General features: G+C 37.5%; 1 protein-coding gene across 1 annotated transcript; it reads left to right on the forward strand.

The window, feature by feature from the left end:
- The first annotated feature begins 721 nt into the window (after positions 1–721).
- Positions 722–2,089, forward strand: LOC149172065 (uncharacterized). The gene has a single exon (XM_089426190.1). It carries the CDS (start codon positions 722–724, stop codon positions 2,087–2,089), a length of 1,368 nt encoding a protein of 455 aa, XP_089282316.1.
- The last annotated feature ends 11,075 nt before the right edge of the window (positions 2,090–13,164 follow it).

Consider the following 13,164-nt stretch of genomic DNA (forward strand, 5'->3'; position numbering starts at 1 on the left):
GCTTCTTGCCTCATTTTGTTCACCTTATAAAAGCCTGCATTAACAACCCATGGATTGCCCCTCTAGTCAATGGTTGTCCTACCAATTTTTTCCAAGCTCGGAGAGGCATTAGGCAGGGATGCCCTCTCTCCCCCTTTCTGTACATTTTAATGGCTGACTCCCTCAGTCGAAAACTCTCAGCTGAAAGAATTGCTGGTACCCTTCCGGGTCTCAAACCTTCCGTTGGCACATACCCTCTGAACCATGCTCTCTTTGCAGATGATTCCCTACTCCTTGGAAGTGCCTCCACCAGAATTGCCAAAGCTTTCGACACTGTCCTTAGAAGTTACTGCAGAGTTTCGGGAGCATTAGTCAATGAGAGCAAAAGTGAAGTCTTCAGCTGGAACATAGACCAACAAGATCTCATAAGCATTTCGAATCTCCTTGGGTTCAAAGGTCATGCTCAATGGGACAGGATCAAGTACCTTGGCCTCCCCATCACAAATGGAGTTAATAAGAGATCGCTCTAGAGCAAAATTATCAGTAAAATCAAATAAAAAATCTCACGTTGGGGAGGCTTCTAGTTAACAAAAGGTGGCAAAGTCATCCTAATCAAGTCTCTGATGTCTGCACTTCCAATCTATCAAGAAACATTTCTATTAGCTCCAGGAAATGTGATGGACCAGATCTCTAAACTCCTCTGAGATTTCTTATGGCAAGGTGGGAAGGGCAATGAAAAAAAATGCACTTAGTAAACTGGGATTTGGTTAAAAAATCGACTACAGAGGGCGGTTTGCAAATTCGAGATCCCTCTCTTGTCAACATAGCACTTGGAGGTAAGATTCTGTGGAAGATGGTCCATGAGCCCACTCATCCAGTCAGCGTCATTCTGCAGACAAAATACGTACACAACAATTCTCTCAGAAATCTACAATGTGACAACTCTGTTAACTGCACGCAGGTTTGGAGACTATGCTGCAAAAGCAGTAATTTCTTCAAAAAAATTGTATACAGAATTCCTGGCAATGGAAAGCGCACAAACTTGCGGCTCGATCGTATCATGGGTCGTGATCCCTTGGCTGAAAACGAGGAAATCACAAAACTTAGAGAATGGTTGGAAAGCGCGGGTATTAATAGTATTTATGACCTTTCGAAATGGGATCATCGTGGTGACTGGGACAGCTGGGATTTTCATGGTGTCCCTGTCTGGTTAATCCCTCAACAATACTTACTTGCTGAATTGCTGGAGGAGTCAGTCCCTGTAAATCGATTCATGAAAGACAACTGGGGCTGGGGCCAGACAAGAGCATATTCTACAACAACAGGTTACAGAGTTCTACAGGCGTCAAGGAACAGCAGCCAATCTCTGGCCTTTTGGAAACATGTTTGGGAACCATTAGCCTTACCAAAAGTGAACTTCTTTTTCTGGACCTTGGTTCATAATAAACTTCTAACTGGTGATAATCTAGCGAAAAGGAACATAGCAGGGCCACATAGATGTGTGCATTGCAGAAGCAACCTCGAAACAACCCAACATTTATTCATGGATTGTATATTCGCCAAAGAGGTTTGGGGACTTATCCTTCAAGACTTCCAGATTTCTGTCCCTCCACAGACTTCTGTCTCGAAACTTTTTGCCTCTTGGAGTCTTTTCTACCCTCATAGAATTCCTATCAAATCATTTTGGTGCAAAGTCTGGATAGCTTTGCCCAAATATGTTTGCTGGCAGCTCTGGTTGGCCCGTAATGAGTTGATTTTCAAAGACTTGCAACACTCCCCGTTGCATTTAGCAGCTAAAGCCAAATCCTTCCTCTTGGAAGTTGCCCAGCAGCAGTATTATAAAGAAGACTCTTTGCTCCTGCCCGAGGAAAAGAGGTGGCTTTGCCCCCTTGAGCCTTATCCTCGAAAGTATCTCCTTACCCCTCAAACAACAAATCTAGATTGGCGTAAAAGAGATCCTGATGACACATTCCAAAATTGGTGGCGGATTCAAAATTTAACCACAATATTCTTCGATGGGGCTTCCAAAGGAAACCCCAGTGTTGCCGGTGTAGGTGGGTCATTTACTCCCTGGATGGGCCTTCAAGAGATTTCTTTTGCTGGGGTTTAGGCCAGAAAGCCAACAATCAAGATGAGATCCTCGGTCTTCTAAAAGCATGCCTCATAGCAAGAGACAAAGGTGTCAAAGACCTCCAAGTCTTCGAAGATTCAGAGATATTAATAAAAAAATTAAACTCGGAGGAACTATTCAGCAATGCTAGTCTCAACAAAATTTTGGGTAGATTGAAGAGAGTCCTTCTAGACTTTGCTTTCTTCAAGTTTTATCATATACTCAGAAATTCAAACAGTGAAGCAGATCAGATGGCGAACAAAGGTTACTCTCTCATGAAAGGACAGCTAATCCTAAATGATGAAAGTACCTTTCAAATTCCTTGAAAATGTTGTATCTCAAAAGCAGTATTTGATGGACAATTGCGTTGTAATTGGGGTCACCTTGGCAAAGACCCATTCTCTCTTCTACAATTAAATAAAATACATACTCGTTTCAGTTAAAAAAAAAGAGAAGTACATAACTACTAAAACATGTCTATTTATCTTTACACATGTATGGTTATGACACATGTGGGTTCGTCTGTAACTTACATGTATATGGTAAAATACATAAAGATTATCAAGGCATGCTCACTTGTCTCTCCTTCACATGTATCATAAGAAAAGAGAACCGATTACATTCTACTTCTACCCACAAGAACACAATAATATTGTTGAGAACCTCCATGGTTATCCCCATCTATTCGCACAAAGAGAGAAATCTTTCCAAATATAACATCACAATAATTATTATTTCTTTACCACCGCAACTACCCATATTTTCTAGAGGAAAACGAGCATGATAACCATTACCTTTGTGCATGCAAATACATCAACTTTATCCAAAAGAAAACTAACACAATAGCGATTATTCTTGCATGTAAATACATATTCATTTCCAGAAGAAACTAACACAATAACTATTATTCTTGCATGTAAAATACATAATCTTTTCCAAAAGAAAACTAACACAATAACTATTATTCTTGCATGCAAAATACATAATCTTTTCCAAAAGAAAGCTAACACAATAACTATTATTCTTGCAAGGAAAAAAATAATCTTTTCCAAAAGAAAGCTAACACAATAGCTAATATTCTTGCATGCAAATAAGTATTTGTTTCCAAAAGAAAGCTAACACAATAACTATTATTTTTCAGCATGCAAATACATATTTTCTTTTCCAAGAAAACTAATATATAACTTTCATGTTTGTGCATATATCCACATATTCTTTTCTAAAAAATATGTACCCAACAAATATTATTTTTATGCATTAAAACACTTATTCTTTTCAATAATTCTAACACATTAGACATCATTTTTGTGCATGTAAATTCATATTTCTTTTCAAGAAAATCCAATCTAATCGTTATTCTTTTATGCATATTTTTTTTCTAGAAAATCCAACACAATAATTATTCTTTTCATGCATGTAAATGCATATTTCTTTTCAAGAAAATCTAAAAAAATAAACACATGTTCCTCATCTGTATAAACATTATGCATATGAGTGTGCATTCTTTTTCAAAAACACTATCATAATAGCTAAAACATTACTTAACTTATGTGCACAATAATTCATGAATAATTTTACCCATAATTTAATGTATGTAACGCATACCTCAAAACATTTTGATATGCTCGACTAACCTTAAGGCTATCTCTAACTTCGCTTCGACATATACCAACTTCCTTCCAACATAAACTTCCATGCTGGCAAATTGCTTGCTCTCAACCAAGGTCATTTGGATGCTTCGCTAACTAATCTCATTTCGCAACGACTTATATGAAAAGATATGGTGGGAGGCACTCATGCATTTTATTGTTATGTAGAATTTATTTAGAGTTAAATGTGTTTATAGTGACAACCCAAATTAGTTGGAGGAACAAGACAACCACGGAAAGCAGCTAAACAAAGAGGGAAAACATTAATGAACAGTGGAAAAGAAATACTGGAAATCCTTCGTAACCATTCCTCCATTCCTTTCGAATCTTGTTTTCAAGATACCTTTTAGTTTCATGAGTGATAAAATTAGTTTTCGCAACGAATTGATGGCACAGTTAAATATATAATAAAATAATAATATATTTTTTTTTTACTTTGTTACCGAAGAATCCACAGTGAGAATCATTTTCTGCCAATGTTTCAAATCCCAATCGGGATCCATCATCAGGACAACTTAAATGCTTGATAGAAGAAGAGCTTAATGAAGAGATTAAATAGTAATTAGGAGGGTAATTTGAGAATGTCGGCTCTCTTTTTGAATAAAAATTATTTTGAACCATTAGGCAAGGTATGAGATCGGTCAAAGATAGTATTGATAGACATCAACTTAAGGGAGTCTATAAAATAGATTGCTCATATGGTAAAAGCTACATTGGTGAAACAGGTTGCTCCCTGCAGACCAGACTCAAGGAACATGGTGCTGATATTAAGAATGAAAGGTCTCGTACTTCGGCCCTGGCAGAGCACTCCTCAAAAACTAAACACCATGTCTGCCTGGAAAGCGCCTCAATTATTGCTAGGGAAGAACAACATCATAGGCGAAAGATTAGAGAAGCTCTTGAGATTATCAAACACCCGCATAATCTCAATAGAGACAATGGTACGGAGATAAGTGGAAATTGGCTTCCCCTAATCAGAGAAATTAAAGTCACTAATACTTCTCAGGTCTAGCATTCTGTGGAAATATTACCTCTCGCCCCGCCCCTCTTTCTAATCTTAGTAAGTTAGTAACCCCGCTATATTAATCTAAGTATAATAATAATAATAATTAGCTCATAATTAATCATTTACAATAGTAATTATGATAATAGCTATTACTATTATCATCAACTATTATTATAAATCATGATTATTAAAAATTAATTAAAATCTATTAATTAGTTAAACTAATTATAAAATTGAACATTTACTATTTTAATTATTAATTATTAACTATTTATATTAATTCTTAATATTATAATATAATAATTATTATTATCATACAATATACTAGGATTAAATAAAAAACATTAATAATTGTTAAATATTAATTCAATATACTAGGATTGTATTATTAATATTAATTATGATCAAGATTAATATTATTAATACTAATTATTATTATTAATTATTATATTAGTAATAATAATAATAATTATTAATAATATTAACAATTAATATTAATAATTTTTCTTATATTAAATTAAAATATTAAAATTAATTAATAAAAATTAAAATTAAAAGTAACCAAATATTAAAAATTATAATTAATTAATTAAAAATTAATATTAATTTTAATTATGATAATGATCATCATAATAATAATTTATAGCAATTAATTAGCTCATCATTAATTAATCAAAATTATTATTCAAAAAAAAAAGATCCGACATTCCTCTCAATTACTCTCTTCTATTATTAATCAAAATAATTTTTATTCAAAAAGAGAGCCGACATTCATCTCAAATTACCCTCCTCGTTACTATTTAATCTCTCCATTAAGCTCTTCTTCTATCAAGCATTCAATTTGTCCTGATGATGGATCCCGATTGGGATTTGAAACGTTGGCAGAAAATAGTTCTTACTATGGATTCTCCGGTAACAAAGTCAAAAGTAATAAACCACAGAGGTCTTAAATCCATAATAATATTTTTATTTATGAATGCCATGTGTAATTACATGGTTCTAGGGATGTTACAAATTCTTTCACCATGAGCAACCCTTCTCTCTAAGATTAATACTTAACCCTTACAAAACATCTAGATGGATTTTAAAAAGAAAAAAGAAAAAGGTAAAAATCGATAAAGATTCATAGTTTACCTCTAAAAAGTTAGGGTAAATTTAAGTTTTACAGATTAAAAAGGGGGTTCAGTAAATTTGGTCTTCTTGACATTACATTAAAACTTTATCTTTACAAAAGGTGGGATAAAGATTGATTAATTTTCTCCTTCAAGGTAAATTTGTGTTTTATTTTTAAAACAGGTTGGGTAGATTTTCTTTTTAGGTTACTAGCTTTAAAAAAAACGGGGTGAGAAATTTACACTTTTGATCAAAGATTTATACTTTACCTTAAAAAATTTAAGGTAAATTTAAGTGTTACCGGTTAAAAAAGGGGTTCTCAGTGTTCTTGAGGTAACATTAAAACTTTATCTTTACAAAAGGTAGGATAAAGATTAGTTAATTTTCTCCTTTAAGATTTATATAAGATTAAAATTTTACCTTTCTGTAACATGGAGTAAATCCTATTTTCATGTGGGATCAATATTTTACCTTTACAAATCATGGGGTAAAAAAAAGATGGGGTAAATATTTGAGATTAGTTAATTTTCTCCTTTAAGATTTATATAAGATTAAAATTTTACCTTTGCATAACATGGAGTAAATCCTATGTTCATGTGGGATCAATATTTTACCTTTACAAATCATGGGGTAAAAAAAGATGGGATAAATATCTGATTTTTTTGGTTCATGTAAGTTTAATATTTATCTTTACGAAACATGGGTAAAATTGTGCTTTACCTTTACAAAAGTATGGGTAAATTTGTGTTTTGTCTTTAAAACATGCTACGTACATTTGTTTGTTAGGTTATTAGCTTTCACAAAAGAAGGGGTGAGAAATTTACACCTCTTTTGCAACAAAATTTGCAAAGAGCTTTGACTTCTTTTTTGAAAATTTGCAATTTTGTTAAAGAATTAGTCCCTAACATGCATTTGGAATACTTCCCAAAATAATTTTAAGCTTTAGAAAGACTTGTAATAAACTTTTAATGGACAAAAATCGCATAACATGTGAAAACTTTTGAAAATAATTTAAAACTTGACTATTAAAATATTTTTTTTAGGTGTATTTAAGGTGTAAAGTCTTCGTATTAATATTCAAATAATTTAAAATTTAAGTTTCTATTGCTCTTTAGAATGGTCACTGATATGCATTTGAATACATAATCACATGACTTATAAATGGTATCATATCGGCTAAATGATCACGTGATTTATTATCATATTTATTTCCGATCCAACTACTTTGTGAATAAAATAAAAATTGATTCTCTTTTTTATTAAATGACTTTATTTTATTTTATGTGAGTGCTTTCTTATTATCATATGCTTTTGCCTTATTAGAAGTTTTTTGTAGTTTAAATATTATATTAATTATATATAGTTTAATTATACTTATAAATTAAACTATATTTTTAAAGGTTGGGTAAATTTGTTTTAGAGGTTATTAGTTGTTTCTATTGCTATTTAAAATGGTAACTAACATGCTTTTTGAATACATGATCACGTGATTTATAAATGATATCATTCTATGGTATCTAACATGCATTTGAATATGTAATCACATGATTTATAAATGATACCATATGGACTAAATGATCACATGATTTTTTTTTCTGCCAGAAAAAATCGTAATCTTTCATTTATATTAGAAAAATTACATATAGTAGATGTTGAGCAGCATATGCAGTTTGGCTTTTAGCCATGTCTGGGAAATACTTACATCTTTGATTTGCACTATGACTCAAAAAGTGCTGATTGTTGGTCTCATACCACGTAGGGTAGAAATCTGATAAATACTAGTAATGAAATAATTACAATGTAATTCGCCACGCAAGGCGAGTGCATAAAAAGTCTGTGGATATCATCCAATGATATATACAATGTAGCTATCATATAAAACTGTGTGTTCATACGTATTATGACAAAATTTTATAAACTAGGGCCTGTCTGCCCTATGATATGCCTGATCTATGTATGGTCGGTGATAATATTGGTACTGCTCAGCTCCATTCTGTTCTTGAATCGACCACTGGCCTCTAGGTAGTAATGTGGCCGCCTTGGAAAGCCGATCAGCGCATTGGTTATATTCCCTGTAAATGTGATGACGTGAGATACTGTTAAATTGTGATTTAAACAATATCACTTCATCCAATATATGTCTTAGAGAATGTGCATGGCAGACTGTGACATTGTTGAACTAGTTTATTATAATTTTTGAATCACCAAATATTTGTAGGTTGATGCATTCGTGTCCCAATGAGAAGTGCAATAGATGGCGGAGAGTGATGAGTTCAACAAAATTATTAGTGCCTCCTCCAAGTCCCAACTTAACACTGAAATTGTGCTGTTCATTTAGATGCAAGGTAAAGCCACCTCCACATCCATGCTCTTGTGTCACTCCATCCAAAAACTCCCAGGGAGTGGTTTTATCAATCAGAGCAGGGGCTGAAGGTCTGCGCGGTGCTGATGGAATGCTATTAGGTAATTCGTGATAGGCTGTAATGATTTCAGTAGTCATAACAGGCCCGTTTGCATTCCCTTCTTCAAATATGATATTATTCCTTCGCAGCCAGATGGACCAGCAAAACAACAGGGGGAGGTTAAGCAATTTTGTACTAGGATTGATTGTGCACCAGTTTTGCCATGCACTGGATATAAAGTCCGCTTCCCATCTACCAACTTGTAATGGGATTGAGATGGATTCCCAGAGTCTTCTGGCAAATTCACATTTCAAGAAAAGATGGTCCAAAGATTCGGAGTCCTGTTTACAGAGAATGCACCAGCTCAGACCATGGAAAGAGCGATGTGCTAAAAGATCCCCCGTAGGGACTTTATTACTGAGCACACACCAGAAGAAAAGTTTGGTCCTCGGGGGAGCATTTAGCTTCCAGATCAAACGCCACCATGATAGAGAGTTCTCTGGTTGTCTGTGTTCACTGATAGCCAGGTAACCCGCTTTTGGCAAGTATATACCATTTTCAGCCATGCTCCATCTAAGTTCATCAAGACCCTCCATAATTCAGATATGGGATTTTGTCAAAGCAATTATGTAATCATGCATTCATGGTGCCATTGAGGAGGTAAATCAAGAGCTTCAGCAGATGGTGGTGTTGTCATGGTCAGCAATGTGAGCAATGATAGATATGTCCCTCTAGTTTAATAGCAGAATTAGATCTCTTGGGAGACGGTAGTTGGCACCCCCACCTGCCCAAGGATCCATTCCAATGCGGACACATGTACCATCATTTATCCTCCATACAACGTGATTTCGAATGATCGGGAGGGAATGAATTAGCGCTTTCCAAACAGAGGAGATACATGTGGTATTCCAAGAAGGTAGACACACCCAATCCATAATCTGCAGGGGCCAGATATATTTGTGAAAGGAGACAGTGGTCCAGAGATTTTGTTCTGTGAGGAGGGTCCATCCCAATTTTGCAGCCAAAGCCTGTGCAAAATGGCTGAGATCTTTAAGGCCCCAACCACCCCATTTTTTAGGTGGTGCAATCTTTTTCCAACTCACCTAAGCAAAGATCCTTTTATCTTGATGCCCATTCCAGAGGTATCTGCTGCAAATTTGTTGTAGATGGGCCAGTATGTTCCTAGGAATCCATGCAAGTGACATCTAGAAGACTGGTGTGGCCTCTAACACAGATTTGATGGGACCAATCTTCCTACTCAGGATAAGAAATGATGACTCCAATGAGTCAGCCTTTTTTCAGCATAATGCCCAACCAGATCCAATCAGCAATTTTTTGGCTCAAGGGCTTAATCCAAAAGCCCAGGTATTTGAAACCTTGATCCAGAGGAAGGATGTTATAAGGAAAGTGGTGCTAGGCAAACCGAGACTCTTGTATGGTAGTATAGGCTAGGGTGATGGTGGATTTTCCCTGATTTGCAAGCATTCCCGTAGCCCTAGAGAAAAGAGAGAGCACATTTGCAAAAGATGTCGAGTCTCTGATGTTGCCATCAAGGAAAATAAGGACATCATCCACGAATAATAGATGTGTGAGGTAGCACTGCTCAGATATTTTAAGTCCGAAAAGTCGACCATTTCTCTTTTCCTGGATAAGGATTCTGCTGAGACCTTCCATGAAAATCAGGAAGAGGAGGGGTGATAGGGGACAACCTTGTCTTAGACCCCTTTCAGCATGGAAAAGATGTGATGCAGATCCATTAATGAGAACGCTAAAAGTGGTTGAGGTGATGCAAGACATGATCCATTTGATGAAGCTGTGGGGAAAGCCCAAGTGCATAAGAAGCATTTTGATGTAAAGCCAACTTACACGATCGAAAGCTTTGGCCAAATCAATTTTAGTATGATGCCCTTAAGCTTTTTTGACCAAATGGAATGAATGGCTTCCTGAGCCGTGCCTATGGCTTCATGAATCTAACGATTCTCTAGGAAAGAAAATTTTTCAGGGGAAATATGCTGTGAGAGGATGGGTCGGGTCCTATTGGCAATGATTTTAGCTATGATCTTGTATAGACAATTGCAGAGAGATATGGGCCTGGTCATTAAAAGATGTGGGGGAGTTCGACTTAGGGATGAGAGCAATGAATGTGGTGTTCATAACATCATATAATCTCCCAGTAGTTCTGCATTCCTCAATCAATTTTAGCAAGTCATTCCCCAGTAATTCATAAAAATCTAGGTAAAATTCGACTGTCCACCCATCCGGTCAGGGATTTTGTCCTTTTTGAACCATTTCAGTGTTCCTTCAAGTTCAGCAGAAGAGACAGGGGAGGTAAGATCTGCCTTCTTATCTTCATCAACAAAGCTCGGAAAATGGCCAGCCACATGGATGATATCTACTAAATTTGTCCCAAGAGGTGACTTGTAGAGATTTTGGAAGTGAGTGGTGCCCAACTAAGATAATTTGCTGAAGGTGTCAACAACACCTCCCTCAGGTAAGGGCAGGTTCCAGATGGTATTAGAGACTTTTCTACCCTTAGCATAATTTTGAAAAAATTTAGTATTGTCATCCCCTACTTTCAGCCATAGAGCTCTGCTCTTCAGACGCCAGGATTCTTCTCTCTCTTTTAGAATCTTCTCCCTGGACTTCTCAAGCTCGATGAGGTGTAGTTTATCATGTAAGGATACAAAACCCTTATTGCTGTCATCCAATAAACTTTTCAGTTTATATTTAATTTGTGTGAGAGCCTGATCCTCCCTCTGTGATTTTTCTCTTGCCCAGGTAGTAGATAATCTCTTCAACTGGGAGAGATTATGACAGAAACCCTCCGCTGAGGAACAATAACCCGATATAGGGTTTGTATTCCAAAAGTCACTGACAAGCTTGATGAATCCAGGGTCTTGTAGCCAGGTGTTATTGAACTTGAAAGGAGATCTTGGCTTTGGGTGGGGACCTAGAATCTCCATGAAAATGGGAGAGTGGTCTGAAACGCCCCCCACCCCAACCCATTGTCTGTATCTATGCAGGAACTGCATCAATGGGATCTTGATCATGAAGCGATCAAGCCTTCTGGCCAGTGCAACTTCCCCAACCCTACAATTCCTCCAGGTGGGAAGCGGTTTGTTCATGGGGATATCAGCAAGGTGATGGCGATCTAAAATGTTCATCATGAACTCTGAGAGGTGGTCCACTTGTGCTTGAGATCCCCACGATTCGCTGAACCCCAAAGAGAAATTTAGATCCCCTCCCATGATAATATTATTGGACGAGACCAGGGCAAGATTTAAAAACTTTTGCCAGAAATCCTCTCGTCTATGGCAAGGCATGTAAATGTAAATGATCCAGAGCTCTCGACCAAGCTCAGCAAATAAATTATCCAGCCCTATAAATCTTGCGCCACCCCAAGCAGAGAGGGCTTTGATGGATCTAGGGTTACATGGCAAGTCCACTCGATCGACCTGAGGCTCCCACAGAGTGAAAAAGCCAGCCAGGTTTTAGGGTTTCCAGGGTATTAGTAATGGTCTTGGCCTCACCCAGGGTTTCTTGCAGCATGATAATGTCGACAGGCTCAAACTCGAAGAGTCTCCTCAGTGCTAGCTTTTTTGAGGTACTAGCCATACCTTTGCAATTAAATGAGAGACACTTCATGAGGGAACCCGCACCTGGGTATTCATCTCTCTAAGTACCCTATCAATGGAGGATTGTCTTCCAGAAACTACTTGGGCCCCTGCCCGAATAATAGCTTTGGATAGAAAAGATTTGTGACCTCGAGAAGATTTGGTCAAGGATAATGAAGCTTCAGCATGGTGGGATCGTGAGCGCAGATTATATGTGTGATAGGGTTCAGACCCATCTATAGAGGAGGTGGGAGGGGATGAAGTGACAGATGGGAAGGATGGATGAGTAGTAGAGTAATATGGTGGGGGGGAGGAAAGGGAGCAAGGGATGGAGGGTATGAAATGCAAAGGAGATGATGAATTATGAGAAGCAATACATGATACAGAAGCAGAGGGTAAGGGAAAAGAGAAAGTACCCGCTTTCCTCGCGGACTCAGCAGCTGCCCTAGATCGCGTCATGGGAGGTGACGGAGTTCTGTGGGAGCATGCTGCCTCTTAGGGAGAGACCGCACGAACAAAGGCACTTTTCGTCAGCGTGGGAGGACATTCTGAACGAGGAGTAGCTCATCTCTGAGTATCAACAACTTTGGTAGGTGATTTCAGAGCCTTTATGACCAGAGGACATTCCCTGAAGACATGTCCAACCCTGTGACACCTCCTACAGTGAAATGGGACTCCCCCGTAGTCCAGAATTTGCACCCAGTAACATTTTTCCACCGAAGAGTAATTTTTTCTTCGAGCCCCTCTCTAGTATCCAAATGGACCAGTATTCGTGCGAGGGTTTGGTTCTTCGACTGGATGTAGGATCTATCATAATGAAGATAGGTACCAAGCGTGTTCCCAATCCGCATGAAGACATCCTTCGACCAATACTGCAGAGGGAGCCCTGGAAGTCGTACCCAAAGAGGGCTGACACCTATCTGTTCCTACTCCGGATTGAACATCGAGCTCCAACACTTGAGGAGGACAAGGGCCATCTGAATATGCCAGTAGCGGGCAAGGACCAGATGTGTGTATTCTTCCTTCAAGAAGTGTAAGGCAAACCAACCGCAAGGGAGGAGCTGCACCTTCGGTAGCTCTTTCAGAGTATTCCCCCAAATTTATTGAACCCAAAGAGTTAGGTGCTCTGTCGAATATGCCCTTCCCCGGACATGGCCAACCAGGACAGTACTAGATTTATCCACAATCTCGCCCATAGATAACCCTTCATCGAAATTGATCGTAAAATCCTTGAAGGTGGCTCTAATGCACTTTACCTTCTGTTTGCAGGTACGCGGCGGTGGGATTATCT

The sequence above is a fragment of the Pinus tabuliformis genome, chromosome 4_2 (genome assembly GCF_031772625.1).
Source record: "Pinus tabuliformis cultivar Carrire ecotype Pingquan chromosome 4_2, CPIR1, whole genome shotgun sequence".
NCBI lineage: Eukaryota > Viridiplantae > Streptophyta > Pinopsida > Pinales > Pinaceae > Pinus > Pinus tabuliformis.